This window comes from Episyrphus balteatus, chromosome 2 (genome assembly GCF_945859705.1).
Source record: "Episyrphus balteatus chromosome 2, idEpiBalt1.1, whole genome shotgun sequence".
Taxonomy (NCBI): Eukaryota; Metazoa; Arthropoda; class Insecta; order Diptera; family Syrphidae; genus Episyrphus; species Episyrphus balteatus.
Genome location: NC_079135.1, coordinates 123,225,651 through 123,243,904, shown reverse-complemented (window position 1 = coordinate 123,243,904; position 18,254 = coordinate 123,225,651). Strand labels below are relative to the sequence as shown.

Below are 18,254 nucleotides of genomic sequence, written 5' to 3'. Positions count from 1 at the left end.
ATCGTAAACAATTTTTGGAGAAAATAAAAAAAATTAAAGAAATTGGAGGTAGAGGAGCATAAAATAAAACAACAACAAGAAAAAAAATATATATATAAAAAGAAAAGAAATTAAAGTGTAAAGAGTATATAAAGCAAAAGTAAGTTTATTACAACAACAACAATGATCCTAGGAAATTCTTTTATAGAAAAGGATATGAAGGAATTTTTGTACAGAAGTAAAAAAATAGAAAAAAAATTGAAGGGGAGAAAGGGACTTAGACAACTTAAAAACTAAAAGCAAAGCATGAGTTTTTTTTTTATTTTAGATCCTTGCTGCACTCTTTACATACATATATCTACTCCTCTGTTTAAATATATACTTACTATAGCTGCTAGAGTTTTGAGATATTTCCTTTTGTTTGTTTAAAAAAAAAAATGGATAAAAGGCAGCAATAGATTTTTTTTTCTCTGAAAGGACAAGAGGTTAGAATGTGCAAGGATTTTAAGTGAGCAATATTTATACATGCAATACTAAAAATGAACAAAAAAAATAGTGCCATAAAATATTATAGACTCATTATGGCGCTTTTTTTTGTTAAAGAAGTTATGAGATAGATATGCGATGGGAGGAAATTTTTATGGACATTAATATGCATTAGAGTTGGAAACTATGTAATTTTCTTTTACAAAATGGAGTTATGACACTTAGTTTGTTACATTCTTTTTAGTGCTTCTTTTGTGTCGCATAAAAAAATATTAATTTTGTTACATTTTAAGAATATTTTGCCTAAGAAAGTTGCTTATGTTTGTGGGTTTTCACTATAGAGCAATAAGAGTTTATTTCCATAGATCACAACACTACCTTATCTACAATTTGTTAGCTTCAATGATGTCTTAGATCTTGTTCTTATTTTTATAGTCTTCGCTGTCTTCATCTCGAATGGGACAATAATATCCTCACTTTACTGATTTACCTTAAGAATCTACCATCTACGTGCTTGTTTGCCTTCCAAAAACGTGCGTCGCGTCGGTAGTACTCACGGTTTTGAATTGTTCCATTTTTGAGGTCAACTGAAACCAATTGTTGTTGCATTTTTTGTATAAGGAGTTTTTAGGTTTTCATCTTCTTCTTAAGGTACCTTCAAAGGTACTGTTTTATTTGTGGATACGAAAAGCTTCACAGTCGTATAAGTGGAAACTGGAAACTTAAGCTCAACTTTAAACTTTCCCTCATAAAAGATGCACTGCACTACCATCCTTTCCTTTAACGGTTGACTGTGATATTGGCCCTTAAGTTTTTTAACTAAAAACTTACACTGTAGGTACTCTCATCCATTCACTCAAATGTTGGCTTACCATAAAAGGTTTACTGTCGGTAATGTAGTTAGTTATCTATCATTGCTAGGGCAAAAAAGGCTTCCCGAAACGTGTTTTCTTTATAAAATGTTACCTATGGGAATACAAAATAATGCAACTCAGATTTGACAGCTAAATGCATCGCTGCAACAAAACCACTACATAGTTTAGAAGACCCTTTAAATTGAATTAAAACAAGTTATGTGCTGCCAAATCTCGTTTGAATTCAGAAAGTAGCAAAAAATATCTTGCTATTATATGCACTAAAAATGCATCATGTTATGTAATTTTTTTTTTTTGTATAACCAACTGGTTTCTCCCGACTAACATTAAACTTGTCCAATATAATATCCACAAGCACTGTCATTGTAACAAAAATAGAAAGTTTCCTTTTTGAATAAAACACACATCTTCCCTCTCCTCAAAGATACGTAATTTGTTAAAAAAACATACACAAAAAAAAAAATAAATTCAAATAAAATACCTACCATGAAGTCGTTAAATTCCCTCTCTCTATATTTATATCTTTATGGTAACTATGCGTTATCTCCCTGCAGTCGCCACTGCTGATCGCGTCTAGATGCAGTTTTCACCCATTTTTTTACAACAACAAAAAAACAAACAAACACAACAAAACACAAAAAAAAAAACAAACAAGACTTAAGACAAAAAATAACCGGGTCAGGGGGATCGTAAGAAATTTCTTCAATTTTTCAATTGCTTCATTTGTTTTCTCTTATATTTTATTTATATTTTATATATATAGCATGTAAACACGCACGTTGTGTTAACTTTATAACTGCATTCATTACATACAAACATAATATACAGATGTATGGATGCAATGCATATATAACAGTTTTGCAGTACTAACTTAATTCCTTGTGTGAACAACACAAAAGGCGAACGAAGAAAGTGGGACAAAACCGCAAAAGATTGCAACATGGGAAATGGGAATTTGCTTTGGATTTCTTTTTTTTTTTTATCCCTTTTTTTTGTTTGTTGTATTTTCTGCCTTCATCTTGAAAATATAAAAATAAAAATGAAAAAAAAAAAACAAAGTGTAAAAACCAATTCAATGGAATTTCAACACCCAAAGTCGAAGAGAGAGAGAAAACCACATTATCATCATTTCATCGTCATCATCAACACTTCTTCTATTGAAATGTAGGGCAAGTACATCTCTGGGTTTACACGATACATCTCTCATCTCACTGACATCTCTTCTACTTCGTAGTGCTTTGCTTTGTTTTGTGTGTGAACATTTCCGGTCATCGGACGTTTTGCATTATAATTGTCCAAATACAAAACAAGATGGCCAACAAGGAAATCTGTGATCTCCTTAGATAAAACATAAAAACACCCTCTTTTGCTAAATGTTTTCAGACCCGTTTGGTGGCCATCATCAGGTCCAGGGATGTGATGAGAAGGGGAGAAAGATTAACAAAAAAAACAACAAACGTTCGTTTTATGCTAAATTACTGCATTTCGACTGCAGTTTAAAAACTAATTAAAATAATACTGCAGTCAATTAATTATTCATGTTTAGAGTAGAAAAGAAGTGATGGTGGTGGGGCTTGCTGGCTGGTTTGATGGGCTCTATACCTCCTCCACTTCCTCTATACAAAACACTGTTCCTATTAAATTTTTATTTTTGTTCTGTTCAAATAAGCGCTTCTGCTGAGCAGAGCAGTTCAGTTCTTCTATGCTGCAAAATAGTGCGACGATGGCGACGACGACAACGATGACGACACAAAACACCAATACAACCACATTATTCTTCTACCCATTGGCAATAAGTGGCGCGGTGGGGCGGTGTAGCGTGGCGGCAAGGAAGAAGAATAAGAAGAAACCCTCGACAGCAGCGCCTCTCACAGAGTTGCAAAGCAAATACAATGCAAATCTACAAATCTACTTGTAGATATACAATTTTTTTTTGCTTCGTTTTTTTTTTTTTTTTTTTTTTGTTCTTTTGTATAAATTCGTTTTATTATATTATCCTTGTGCAATTGCAGTTTTGCCTTCGCATTCCACCTTTTCCGCCATTCCTCTGCCCTCTGGGTCATTAAACAAAAAATAGTTTAGGTTGTCGTTGGCCTTTTTTTCGCGAAGCAAAAGTTTTATCTCTCTGTTCTGTTTCTCTATACAACTTTATAATATTTGTTGTTCTTTTTTATTTTTATTCTTTTTTTTTTGTATAAGATAGGGTAAAAGGGGGTGGCATAACTTGATGGGGTCGGTACATAGTTGTTGTTGTTTCTTATTGTTATGTTGAATTGTCAGTTCAGTTAATTTGTGCTGGACCTAGCTTTTTTTTCTATTCTGATACGATGCAGCAGCTCTCGCTCTCTAAGAAATCCTTCTTTTCTTTCTTTTGTACCGACAGCAGAAAATTTAGTCCACAGTAGTAGTTGTTGTCGGTTGTATAGTGTGATGGGTTTTGTGCAGTACAGTATTGTTGTTGAACTACTATCTACTACTTCTACTGGCACAGGGCGAAAAAGATGGTAATGGTGCACAACATAGAATGCAATGGGCATTGGACAATTATCTGCTTGATAATGCTTCTGCAGGTTTTTCTTTTTTTTTTATATATTTAAACAGATTAACAACATAAGTTGACGTTTTATTCAAGTTTTATATTTTTTTTTTTTTTTTGCTTGCATTTTTCTTTGGACTTTGTTGTGTTTTCTTACTGGAAAATCCAGTTTTGTCGCAGTGAATGGGAGAGTGAAATTGTGTCGAAAGTTACAGCTACATAAAATGATTGAGCTTAAAGAAAAGAAGATTTTTTTTCTTCTCCTCTAAATTAAGAGAATAAAAAAAAGGCAATTGAGATTTTACACTGCAGGATTTGACGGCAAATTGATGATTGTATCTTTTTGTAATACAAAATATACCTATTTTTAAATACGTTTATATTAGATTAGAATAGTTTTTAAGATGTTTTCAGCTAAAGGTCTACTTTACCGACATTTGTATTCACTTTTTTTCATTGTTTTGACAGTTCCTCATGCTGATTAGTCCAGTTTGTTGATCGTGAAAATATGAACTTCCTTAACAACATTTTAATCTAGTCTTTACTTTTTATTGACATTTACCCACACTGAATATTCAATTCCACTTTTTTTAGCGTGTAAATCTGAACTGGCTTACCGACATTTCAATCTACGTTTTACTTTACCTTGGCATATTCTCACGCTGATATAGTTTCTCAAATAATATGAAAAGTCGTGATAGACAGCAATTAAAAGGATTTTAAAATTAGACGGAAAAGTACATGCAAATTCCTGATATTAAAATTTTAAAAACTCTAACTATAAGTAACATGGCACATTATAACACTCAAAAGTTAATTTAAGACTCAAAAATTAATCTTGACACTTAAGTTGTTAACCAATGTTCTACAGTTAAGGGTCTTCCCATGTAAAAATGTGCACTACTTTATCATCCATAAACATAAGCATAAGACCGGTCTTTTAATTTAGAAATGGTAAGGTAGTGCCAATTTTTTTACTTTAAGATTGTTATGGAAGTTTCCAATATTAGTCATTTAGGCCTAACTTTTCAACTGCGACACTGCCCCTCAATTACTCTTTGAAATAATGGTAAGGTAGTGTGCATTTATTCATAAAATTCATTGAAATTTGCAAATATTGAGCAATTAAATGTCACCTTCTCAATTGGAAAAACTTTGTTAAAAACTAGACGTAATAAAGTCATCTTTTGCACCTTTCCAACAAGGCTATTCTCCAAAATCTCTTCAAAACTTCATGAATTAATTCTTGTTAATTTTTTGCATCAGTAAAAAAAACATTTGCCTATTTTTATTCCAGAAACTTCCAGCAAAATCAACTTCCCCACAAAGCCTCACACATAACACATAAAAAAGCAAAACCAAAAACAAAAAAAAAAACCCAAGGCTAGCTAGAATTTATCTGTGAGTCATTAGGAATGGAAAATTTAATGCTTCAAGTTTTGCTCCATTCATTTTGTGCTATGTGCAGGAACTTGTGCGCATTTTTCTGTGCCTATTTACTTGTGTGCCAGAGAGAGGATGTAAAGTAAATCGACAATGGTCATAAACGATGAAAATATATGCCTGGTACTGATAGATACCGTTTGTCAAGCCTATAAAAAAAGTGTTTTAAAAAAACAACTACGAAAAAAAAACAAGTATATTTGCACAGACAAACAGAGAGCCCTCTTTATACCATTTTAATCTTGTGCAAGATCACATCAAGTGATTTCGCACTTTACTAATACAAACTCAAATCAAGTGCTGCCTACCTACTAAGTAAAAAAATATAGACGTTGCATTTTGCCTCTTCTATACTCTTCTGGTCCCTCTATCTGTATCTGATGGTTCAAAGTCAGTAGGGCCATCAATTTTTAGACACATTTTTTTTGTTGCCATTGTGTGTGCACCCAGCAGCCATATCAACGTCTCCGTCGCCGCAGCAGCAGCGGCCTCTATACGCAGTCAGTTGACCTAATTTCTGCAATTGGAAGTTGTAACTCAAAGTACTTTTAAGAGTGTATTTGTGTGAGATGGTGATCGAGTGTGCTGCCACGCTGCACCCTTCGTTCGCCTCCGCCTCCACTATAACGCTATCGATCCCTTTCGTTTCAAGTTTGTTTGCTTGACATTGCTGCTTGGTTGGCAATGGATGGTGTATGCATTTGCAATGCAGCACAGCGACAAAAGCGACACACTAATAACAAAGTTAAATAAAATGTTTATTACTTTGTGCAGTTTTTTGTTATTTTTTTTTGCACTGCTCTTTCCCTGTCCCCTTTGAGTTAGTCCCTAAAAATAAATATGATCTACACATACGGAGGCAACTTGACAGCCAGAGCCAGTCACTCTGACAGCCCTGACGAGTTTCGTAATTCGAATTTCGCCAGCTCGATCGGATTGAAGGCTGTTTTCGAACAACCACACTGACAATGACGACTTTTGCAGCATGCATTTTTTTTTTTTTGTTGCTAAAAAACTTTTATAGATACTTTCCGCTTTTGAATTGTTTTGTACCTATAACTTGTTTTTTGTATTTTCTTAAAAATTTTTGTTATATCCTCTCTTTTGATGATATTGAGTAGAATATAGGTTCAGAGGAGAGTCAGCTTCATTGTGACTACTTTTTGGAAGAGTTGCCTTTCTATTTGCTTTAGGTTGCCACTTAATTTAGGTTATAGCTGTTTGTTTTGTTTTGTATTTTTTCTTCATATCTCTATATTGTGGCCCAACCTTTTTCTGTTACATCTCAGGTGTTTGAGATTAAAAAAAAAAAGCAAAAAAAAAAAGATCGAAAACGCATTGCAGCTGTACCTTATGTGGCCTTGCATTGGTGCATATAAAACAAATTTTATTATATCTAGACGAGGAGTTTTTTTTTATTTTTGTGTGGAGGCCACACAAATTTTTATTTTTTTAGGCTTTATATTTTTTTCCATTTTTATGTGTTTTATTTAAGTTTTTTTTTTTCTGTACGATTTACGATGCAACGATAACAAGGTGCGCATGTGCACTTAAGTTTATAATATGATTGTATTTTTAAGGCTTTGCAATCATTTAGCACATTTTGGTGATATTTATTTTTTTTTTGTCGTGGAACGATGCAATGAGAAAAAAAAAGCCTTTAAAAATGTCATTCGCTTTGTAAATGATAATATTGTTAAATATAATTTGCATATTTATTTTATTTGCATTTAACATTTTTTTAAGTGCGATTGTTTAGTGAGAATAGCTTTGACCTAGAAGTTTATTATGAGGGAGATATAATTTAATTTTCAATGAATTTTGAGTTTTAGTTGGGATGTGAAATAATTTCTTTTTTTTAATTTTGTGGCAACTACCATTAAATTAAGAGGTTTCTGATTAAGGTCATGTGTCAAAATGGGTTTGAAATGTATTCAATTTGAGATCTAGTTTTTCTTTTTTAAGTTTGAGATGGAAATACCTCAATTTTGTAGTACTTATTTGTATCAAAAACAAATTTGATACATTGTCGGTAATGTAGTGTCACGAAAACATTCATGCCGTAATGCAAAGAATCATTACTCCCTATTTAGGTATTCTTAGTTATCCTATTAGAATTAGTTTCATTGTGAAGTCAACGCTTTAGTTGAATGTCGGTAAGGCAATGTACGTTCATACATTGGAAATGTCACTGTCGACTTTTGATTTGGCTCCTAATTCTATGATTCTGACGTTTCTTGCTTCAGTTTGCTATTACCTACTGTACGCGGGGTCTTAAAAACATAGAAAAGTCAAAGTTGTACAAAAAAAAAAACACCCTGATGTGCTCTGTGCATAATGTCAGTCGGTGTCGATAATGGGGTTTGAATTTTAATATCTACTACTTTTTTGTAAATCAGTGCTGTCTTCTCTAGATTTCTTATAAAAACATTATTCAAATTAACTAAAACTGTTATATTTTTATATTTTTTCAGAGCACACCCTGCAAACATCCAGTTATTGTTTTACAAGATGTAAATTTCTTAGACCTACATTCACTGGTTGAATTTATTTATCATGGTGAAGTTAATGTTCATCAGAGATCATTAAGTTCATTCTTAAAAACGGCCGAAGTACTTCGAGTGTCCGGTTTAACACAACAGCAAGCAGAGGAAACACATAGTGTAAGTTTTTCTCTATTCTGTTATATTTTTACATTCTGTTATAATTTAATTTTCTTTCTATTTTAAAATAGCAATTAGCTCAAATCCAAAATCTTGCTAACTCCGCCGGTGGACGTACCCCCGTTAATCATCATCCATCCGTTCATGAAGACCCACTATTCCCGCGAAATACTGGCTCACCACCACCCGGTCCCCCCGGTCACATCAGTTCTCAATTATTTAGACGAGCTGCAGCAGCAGCCTCATTACGTCGGGACCGGAATAATTCAACTCCGTCCGGTGTAGATGAATGTACAATGAAACGTCACCGACCCGACAATGGCATTATACCCAGCAATAATAATAGCCCTGACATTCGTAGCACATCTCCACAATTAACTCCGGCCGATTTCTCAACGATTAAGCATAACAACAACAATACACCACCGATTAAGGATGAGAAACGTAAGAATTCACCATGTGGTGAATAAAATTAAAATTGGTACAGATGTTGTAATAATTTATATTTGTTTTGTATACAGGAAATGGACCCACAAATAACGGTATCTCAGCAATTGATAAAGAACATTTCACACCATCCCCACGTGCACGGTCTACTGATGATGTCAAATCGGAACCTATGGAATTGGTATGCTCCAATAATAACCCAGTGATGGATGAACATAGTAATGATTCGACTGGTGAAAATGATGCAAATCGATCAAGCAGTGGTGAATGCGGTAAAGGATCTCTAAGGTGAGTTTAATAATAAAACCCAAACTAAGAAATGACATTTAAACGTCAAAAAATTATTTTTATTTGTCAAATTTTAGCTCAGGAAATGATGATGAAATAGAAAACAGTATACATACGCATCAACCACCGCCATTTCTAATGTCACCTGCTGATTCGAAATTGTTTCCAACGCCTGGATCATTTAATTTCTCCATGGCAGCGTTAACAGATCCTGCTACACTAGCAGGTAATATTTTCTCTTGTTTGTTATAAACTGTTATACATTCATATTTATAACTTTTAATCATTTGTCTATTTCAGGTTTTAATTCACAACTTCAATCTGCAGCTGAAATGGCAGTGTCCCCACAAGGTGAGCATATTTTTTATTTCTGTGTGAATAGTATAATTATTGTCTTTAACAATACTTTATATATTTATAATATCTCTAAAATACATTTAAATAAAAAAATTACAATTTCCCTATCCCTATTTTGGTAAACATTACTTAACTTTAAAATTCCTTTTTATCAAATGTTCCAATCTCAGTATGTGAACAAGGAAAACAAACTAAGAAAAGGATTTATTATTTTATAATTGGTTGAGTGTTTTTAATTTTTTAGAAGTATACGGTTTTTTGTGACTTAAGTTAATAGTTTATCATTATTTTTTTTTGTAACTTTAGTTTTGCGTGTGATGAATGCTAATAATTTTAATTTTAATTTAAGTTTTTAAATTTAATTTTTTAAAAAGTCGTTAATAAACTTAAATCCTTTTCTAATAAATTCCTTGTTCGTATGACTGACATTTTAACACTAACTTCTTATTGGACATTTGCTATTTCTTCCTTATTTGATTGTTTCCGTCGCGGTTAAATTATAATAAATACAAAAATTTGAACGAAGAAAAATATATAAATAAAACAAAATTACCTACCTAATTAAAAAGCGAAGATTTTGAGTTAAAATTGGAAAAAATAAACTTTGAGAAATACTTTTTACTAGGTTATTAGATGAACTACTTTTTAAAGTTTCAAACTTTTATGAGGTCTTATGAATTGTCAAATTTTTTCTACAGAGTATTAAAAATAAACTGGCGACCAATGCGAAATGCCTATACTTCCAACATTGACACCACCAAAATAACTAAAAAGTTAAGATTAATGAGAATTCTAAGGTTCTTGAAGCATCAGTAACATGAACACGGTTATTATGACAGTTTTGTGTTTGACAGTTTGAGTGGTGAGCTGCTGCAAAGTAAATGTCAATTAAGTAGGTAAAGTAGTTCTATTTAAAAACAGGCACTGCCAAAGTGGTAAATTCAAAACTGATCCTAGGTCTTATCTGTTGCTTGTCATACTTACAAGTGGGCCAAGTGTCTAAGTGTCAAAAATGTGTCATTTTACACTAAATGTCAAATAACATGACAATTATATCTCTAAACAAATATGTTGAATGAATTATAAATTATTCATTAAGCATAATTACTTCTTCTAATTAACTACCATTTCATCAAAACAATATTTGTTCAATGTTTTAATTACGAAAACACAACAAATTAACTAAAACAAAAACACCTACAACAACAACAAAACCATATCAACCCAATTAAACAAGCCATTAGACTTAACCAAACTATTTCGCCCACACACAACACAAAATTTTCCCTAAGCCTTAGAGCCGTAAACTTTCACACATCGTTAAAGGGTTAATTATCACTTCAAAAAAAGCTTTTTTCCCATCAAAACAATCCGTTTTTCAAGTTCCTCCTCGACGTCGACGACCCGAACCGAAACCGTTAAAAGTCAAAACAATTCGACATACATAAACAAACACACAACATATCTGCATGCCTATGCTAAACCATATGTCAAAAATCTAAACTCCCATCAGGCAGTCATGATATCTCTTTTATGACAAGCTATGAGATTCGGATGATGATGGTGATCAGGGTTCGGACTTTACTTCGATCGAAGTAGATTTACTTCGATTTTGGGAAAAAAATAAAATCTACTTCCCTACTTCTCTCTTTCAGGATCTACTTCTATTTCTTGATTGAAAAATATAATAAATTTAGGTCCAATTTATTCACTCTCCATTATATTTAAAGGCCCCATTAAAAATAAAAAATCTGTCAAATCACATACAAATTTTAAAATTTCCCGTTTTTAATGGAGACTTTAAATTTAATGGAGTGTGAATAAATTGGGCCTTAGAGAAAGGGATTTAACTTCAATTTTAAATCTGGTCGAGGCATTGAGAAATAAAGCTCAACTGAAATCTCAATTGATGAATGGAGGTCAATTATTCTTCGAATTCAAGATATAAATAAAGTTTATTAAAATAATTTTGACTGATTTTGGAGAATTCCTGATCAAAAATTTGTTAGATTATGCTGAATTAACCGTTTTACCCCAAAGCACCGTTACAACCACTAGATGAGAAAGGTTTTTTGGAAAAGATCATACCTAATAAAAAAAGTAGATAAAGAAAAATAATTTTGTTGAAAAATAATTTTTGTAGAGTAAATTTTTGTAAATAAATGTTCTGAAAGTTTAATTTTGAAATCTACTTCCGAAATTTGGGATCTACTTCACTTTTTTTTCAAATTTGCTTCGAAATTTTGAAACTGAAGTCCGAACCCTGATGGTGATGCTGCTGGATGATGATGTGTGCTTTTGGGAAAAGTATGTGCAAACTTGTCCACAGGCTACACACACAAAACACTAAAACACACACACACAAATATATATAAAACGGAAACCCAAACATCACAAAGTGTTGTAGAGTAGATATTTCTCTATTTTTGTATCCACATCAACTAGGATAAATGATGCAGAAAAAGCACAAGTGTAAACGTTCCAAAAACTATTCAAAATGATTTTACCCGAAGGGAGGTTAAATATGGGAGCATGTCGTCGTTCTCGGTCGGTATCCTTTTATGAATTCACCCAACCCCCCACTCCCATACCACATAAATGTGTAGTGTAGTACCATCACACATCAAACGGCACCGAGATTAGAGGGCCTGCGGTTTATGCAATGAAAACTTTTACTTTTCCATATAACCTTTTTTGTGTGAATTATGATGTAGGAAAAAGGTTTAAGGGCTATGTAAAATTATTAAGCAAATAACAATTAGAAGAGAGTGTATAAAGTTAGAAACAGAATGATCCCAAAATGTGTTTATTGGGGATGGTGTGAGTTTATTTTCATAAACTATGAATGACGAGATACCAACTTGTTGCATGCCACCATATTAAGGCATGCATAAAATAGTAACCATCATCATTCTCTCATAATATAGAGAGTAAAATGGAATTTGAATGATAAAAGGTTAGGAAGCTCTTTGGAACCTGTATATAGAGTGATATAAAAATTTAGCATTTGAAAGTCATATAAAGGCTTATAACCTCTATTATGGGAGCGTCAAATAGTGGTTACTTTGAAGCATTCCGGGTTATCGGGTTTTGGGCTTTATCTTTGATGAGCATAAAAAAAGGATTCAGAAAGTACTTGAAAAACCGTAAGGATATAGAAATGTGATGGTGATTTTATGGTTTAGCTTTAACGGTTTATGAAGAATTTTATTGGTGTGGTAGGTTTTGGATAGAAAATATTAAGGAATTTTTTTTATATGAAAAATATTGACAGTTGTTGTTGAGTCCTACTCAAAAAGTCTGTTAAGGTTAGTCTTGAGGAATAACGTTTGATTTGTCAAGATCATTATCAATTACCTTCGTTTCAATAGAAATGCTCTAACAATGAAATGTCAACTTGACATTTAGTTTTTTACAAAATGCCGAAAAAAATACCTAAGTGTAAAGGCATTTCATTTTGACAAGTTATGCCATTATGTCAATGTCGCTTCAAAAAGCTACTTATGTTTGTCATAAATGAAGGTTTAAAATTTCGTTGTCAAATATTGAATCATTGAATATCTATTTCTTGAGAAATGTCTAACTGTCAATTGTAGTGAACTACACCTTACCTACTGAAATGGTTTTCGAAATATGACAGTTCTACCCAAAAATTTTTTATATGTAGGTATTCGATAACTCAGATTAGTTATATATGAAAAATGCTGAACTTACCGAACTCACCATTATTCAGCCACCAAAGCTAAATGCTTAAAAAGCATATTAGTAAAGTTTTCAAATCTGTTAAAGTGGAAATTGGCAACCCTTTCTTTAACATTTCCCATTGATGCTTTCTAAGAGAAAAACTAATGTCAGTGTCATCAAAGTGAACAATTTGACGTTTGAGAGAGAGATATTATTACTGTTTGCTTAAAAGCCCTATTGCATTCAGGAAATAATTCATTATCTTAAATCTTGGTAATGATAATTTTGTTTGTTATGTTTAAGTTCTTAACACAATGATTTTGATTTAATAACAAAAATTAAATTTTTGAAAGCGGTAAAAAATTTCATTTAGTAAAAAATGCAGAATTCTATAAACTCAAAAGTTAACCTCAAAATTACAAAAAAAAAAAAAAACTCAAAATCTTCGCTTATTAATAATAAAGAATCGTGTCCTTCCTTACATTTTTATATACCAAAAAGTTATAAAACAAATTAACAAATTAAATTTTTTTAAATAAACAAAACAAAAATTACATTAAACATTAAAAAAAATATATATTTTCTGTGAATTGGTTTTTCTGTGTGCTAATTTTGTATTCGTATTCTATATAATTATATATCAGTACATATTGATATTAAAATATTATTTCATTAATAATCGTGCCATTTAATTTTTTTTTTTTGTTCTTATTTTCATATATAATTAAATATCTTATCGTCGTGTATGTGTGTTTCTTACAAAAAAAAAAGAACAAAATATTAAATATTACAAAAAAATTACATAATATTAAAAAAAAAATCAACATTTTAACATTACTTATAGTTTTGTTTTAAATTTTAATTTTTTTTTTATTTTTTTTTTGTTGATTGCGTTAATTCGTTTTCGCTATTTTCATTTAACTTTATTTTTTTTTTAACTTGTTCGTTTCGTTTCTTTATCGTTCTCATTAAATAAAAATTTTCATCTGTTTTATTTTTTTCATTATAATTTTACATTCTTTTTGTTTTTTATTAATGTTTAACCAGAAACAAAATTAATCAAAAAATCATTTTTCCATCTTTAAAAAAACAAAAAAATGTTTCAAGAAGATTGCAGTGTTTATTTTTTTTTTTATTTACGAATACAAGAGTGTGCACCATCTTTTTTTTATATATATATATATATATATATGTTGTATAAAAAAAAAAACTAAATATTGATGATATTAGGCAATAACAATTTTTTTAATTTATTTTTTTGGTTTTATATTTAACACAATCAATTGGCTTAAAAATTTCCCCCCGATCATATTAATCCTAGTTTTGTTGTTATTAACCAATTTTAGCGGTTTTTACTATACACAATATAAAACAATGCAAAAGAAATATGCAAGGGTTATTATTACTATTTTTAATTATTGTTATAATATTTTTTTTTTGTAATTTATAATTTTGGTTTAATGATTGATTGGAGATTTACATATATATTATACAATTGTATACACATGGAATATGTTATACATTATATATATATACATGCGTGGGTGGTTTATTATTATGCTTTTTATGCATTTAGTATTTATATGTATATGATTATTATATAAAAAAATAAATACACGCTTTGGTAAAGCACTAGGGTATGACACATATGAATGTAATTAAATTTTGTTGGAATAATTGTACAAATCAAACAAACAAAAAATAACGAAAAATGCGGATAAATTAAAAGTAGCTCCTCTAGTGCTTAAGAAAATTTATAACATTTACAAAATTGTATTTATTGTAGGTAAATTAGTTGTAAGAAAACATATTTTTTTAATTCAAATAAATTGGATGATTATTATTTTTTGTTTTCCTGTCAAATTTGTGATTTTGATTTTATAATTATGCAGACTGTCAAAAGTCTTTTTTAAATAAATCTAATTTTTGTTTCTCTTAGTAAAACTCAGAAGTGTAAATATTTAAATTTGTCTTTATGAAGAAAAAAAAGTCTCCGAGCTTGTGTTATGACCTTAACATTTTTATTAAAAATTGACAGCCCATGAAGTAAACTTTGAGACTATTTCAAACTGTCATCGATTTCAAAGTTGGAAAATATATTTCGAACAGTTTCAATCTTCTGCTAACTTCCAAATGAACTGTCAATCAACGAATGTTGGCAGAAAAACTGTTATACAAAATAATGTATTTGATTGCAGTGTCTGGCATATCGTAATACAACAGAATGTACAGTGAGAGTTGAAAACAAGTAACGTGTTATACTGTTATACAAAAATTTTTATAAGAATCTGTGGAATCTCAATCATTACAAAAAGTAAGTGAGAGTTAATCACTGATCTCTTTAATACACTAGATAAGTGTTCTGTAAACAAATATAACAGTTGTTTTGTCAGCAAATAAACTTGACGTTTGCAATATTTTTAGTACATATTTGTATACTGTTATATAACATAATAAAAGGTCTGTTTGGGTACTGCCTAAAACAGAAATTTTTCTACTTTTTTCAACATTTTTAGCCCAAATCCTGTTTGGGTACTCTAGAATGGTGTAGTTTTGTACATTATTTTTGACAAAAGTAGAAATATTTCTGTTTTAGACAGTAACCAAACAGACCTAATATAGACACAACTCAATTGTCGGTCATTATTGGAAACTTAAGTAACATATCATAATCGAAAATAAGCACCGCCTTACCGTCCTTAAACGTAAACAGTGATGTTATATAATTCATTTTTCGAAGAAAAGAACAGTCCGTGTTAAAATCTTTAAGTCATAACAATTAAAAAAAAATAATTTGTAAATATTTTGGAAATTAAATTAATAAATTATTGAAAAAGAAACACGATACAAAATCATAATGACAGGAAAACAAAAAATGTAAAAAAACAAAATTTCAAAAAATACAAACATAAATTTAAAAAAACACACAAAATTGTAACTTGGTTAAGGCAAAAACATATACAAATTCTTTTATTTATTTTTTAAATTTTCTTATTTAAGTCTGGATATAAATATTTATACAAAAGGTAGCAGGACAATACACTCCTATACTAATAAAAATATAAGAATAATTTAACACCGCCCGCCCTACAAGAAACACAAAATAATATTAAAACAAAAAAACACACATAAACAAGTCGGATAAAGGGGTTATTTTGTATTTTATTATTGTATTTTTTTTTTTTTTTCAACATGATTGGGTTGTGTTTTCAACACATTATATACACACACACACATAAATATACATGACACCATCACACAAACACACAAAAATGCCAAAATGCTTTATATCGAGGATATATTTGTATTTTTTTTTTTTTTTTTTTTTTTGAAAATGTAGTCTAACTTTTTTTTACTAAAAATAAACACAAAAAGTATACCTACATTCGACATAAAAAATTGAATGCTTTTAAGGGACAAGTTGGAATTTATATAAGAGCGCAGGTTTAGCTAATTGATTTTCTAATATTGTATAAAGTAAATGTAGTATATGATTCCCCCCTTTCCCCCCAATTACCAAACAAAAAAAAAATACCCACAAATTAAAACGAAATTTTATATATATATGTATATGGAAAATATAATAAAAAACATAATTCGGATATATACGATGGTGATGGTGTTGAACACTATTTAAAAAAAAATAAATTGAATGCAAAAACATATAGTAAACGGACAATCAATTCAAAATTTGAATAACCCCCCTAAACAAAAACCAAAAATACAAAATAAAAAAAAAATAACTTAAATGTTAAATACAAAAATAAAAATCTTTTGTTTTTGGGCTAATGCGACGTTTTTTGCCTCTCTCCCCTCTTGTCGTCAGGTTACCTGACGACGACGACGGCGGCTATGACAATTCACCACCACCACAATGATTCACCACACCAATTCAAAACACCTCCCTCTTCCTCAGCTATTACAAGTACATCGTCTTCAATTGCATCTGTTTTATGCGGTACCGGCGGCGGCGGTTCTGGTAGCGTAGGAGGCGGCGGCGGCAACGGTAGCAGCGGTGGTTTAAACCTGTCCACATTTAGCACTTGCAATATGTCATCAACACCTGGATCTCAATTAATGCCTTCATCTATGGTGTGCTCTTCCACACCGCCATCTGGCGGCAGCGGCAACAATGTCAAAAACGAACGCCAATCGCCATCTTCATCACATTTACTTATGGCAGCAGCCGCTGCTGCAAACATGGCGGCGGCTGCCGGAAGCAGTGGCAGTGGTGGAAACACAATGAGCGGCGGCGGCAGTGGAAGTTCCATAGCTGCTGGAATGGGAATCGGAGGAGGTGGCGACGATTTTCGTTGTGATCCATGCAATAAAAATCTATCATCGCTAACCCGCCTCAAGCGACACATCCAAAACGTTCATATGCGCCCTACCAAAGAGCCAGTGTGCAACATATGCAAACGGGTCTACAGCTCGTTAAATAGCCTTAGAAACCACAAGAGTATATATCATAGAAATCTTAAGCAACCCAAAGAGGAAAACACCAACAATAGCGCTAACAATACCCATTCGCCATCAACACTGGGTCATAATCCATATTATTCACCATTAAATCATCGCTCATCATAGGGGTTCGCTTATTTCGATTATTTAGCTAATATAAATTATATATAAGATTAAAAAAACTATTTTTTTTTTAATAATTCTGAATTTCTCTTTTGAAACAAAAAAAAAAAATTTTCTATTAAAAATTTTAAAAGCAAACAACAAAAATGTGTGTGTAAATATAAAAAAAAATCATAGTTAGTTAAAAAAAAATATAAGAAAAACAAATTGCATTGAACAAGTTTTATCAGATATAGGATAAGTTTAAAAGCCGGTTAGCCATTTTATCAATAATAATTACACTGTAAATATACCTAGCCAACTTTTAATTTTGATTTTTTCTTATTATTTTTTTTTTTTAATTTTAATTAAATTTAAGTTTAATATTTTTAAATATTTTTTTTTACTTTGCATATCATATACCTAAAAAAAAAAAGATAAATATAAATAAAATATATTTTCTTCTTCACTTATGGAGTACGCAATAAATCCGATTAATTTATAACTCCTGTTGGAACCAATTGGCACAACGTGAGATAGAAATCCATCCTTATAAAATAATTTCTTTGTTTTCAAACTCTCTCCCCTTAAAAAAAATATTCCCTGTTTTTTCAGTATTAAGCTTAAAAAGTTCAAAACAAACAAACAAAACTAGCAAGACTTGGAATAGTAAAAATACTTTAAAGTGTTTTCGCTCCGCTTAGTCAGATAAACAAAAAATTTGACCGACTAAGTCTGGTGCTACCAAGAACAAAAAAAAAGAGACACTAGTGACAAAAAAAGTAAAATCTTTACAAAAAAAAAATCATAATCAGGCCAAAAATGTTTTCAAAATTTTGCTAAAACAAACTTTATTTTTATTTTTTTTATTTAAAAGTTTTTAATTTAATCCAAAATTTAAAAAAATTCAAAATTAATTAATGTGGTAATCGA

The 18,254-nt window shown here is 30.7% G+C and overlaps 1 protein-coding gene across 9 annotated transcripts in view; it reads left to right on the top strand.

Annotated features, from left to right (window-relative positions):
* LOC129911890 (broad-complex core protein) overlaps positions 1-18,254 on the top strand; it is a 102,743-nt gene that overhangs the window by 68,341 nt on the left and 16,148 nt on the right. For 7 of the 9 annotated variants that reach the window (XR_008771708.1, XM_055989891.1, XM_055989888.1 and 4 more), the window contains exons 3-7: positions 7,794-7,982; positions 8,054-8,426; positions 8,504-8,717; positions 8,795-8,943; positions 9,018-9,068. Coding sequence is in view for 8 of the 9 variants with exons in the window: in XM_055989891.1 (XP_055845866.1) it covers positions 7,794-7,982; positions 8,054-8,426; positions 8,504-8,717; positions 8,795-8,943; positions 9,018-9,068 (976 nt within the window). In the remaining variant the exon portion in view is untranslated. Of the gene's footprint in view, positions 1-7,793; positions 7,983-8,053; positions 8,427-8,503; positions 8,718-8,794; positions 8,944-9,017; positions 9,069-16,584; positions 17,403-18,254 lie in introns of those variants that run through there. The other 2 variants (XM_055989890.1, XM_055989889.1) reach the window with 2 other exon arrangements.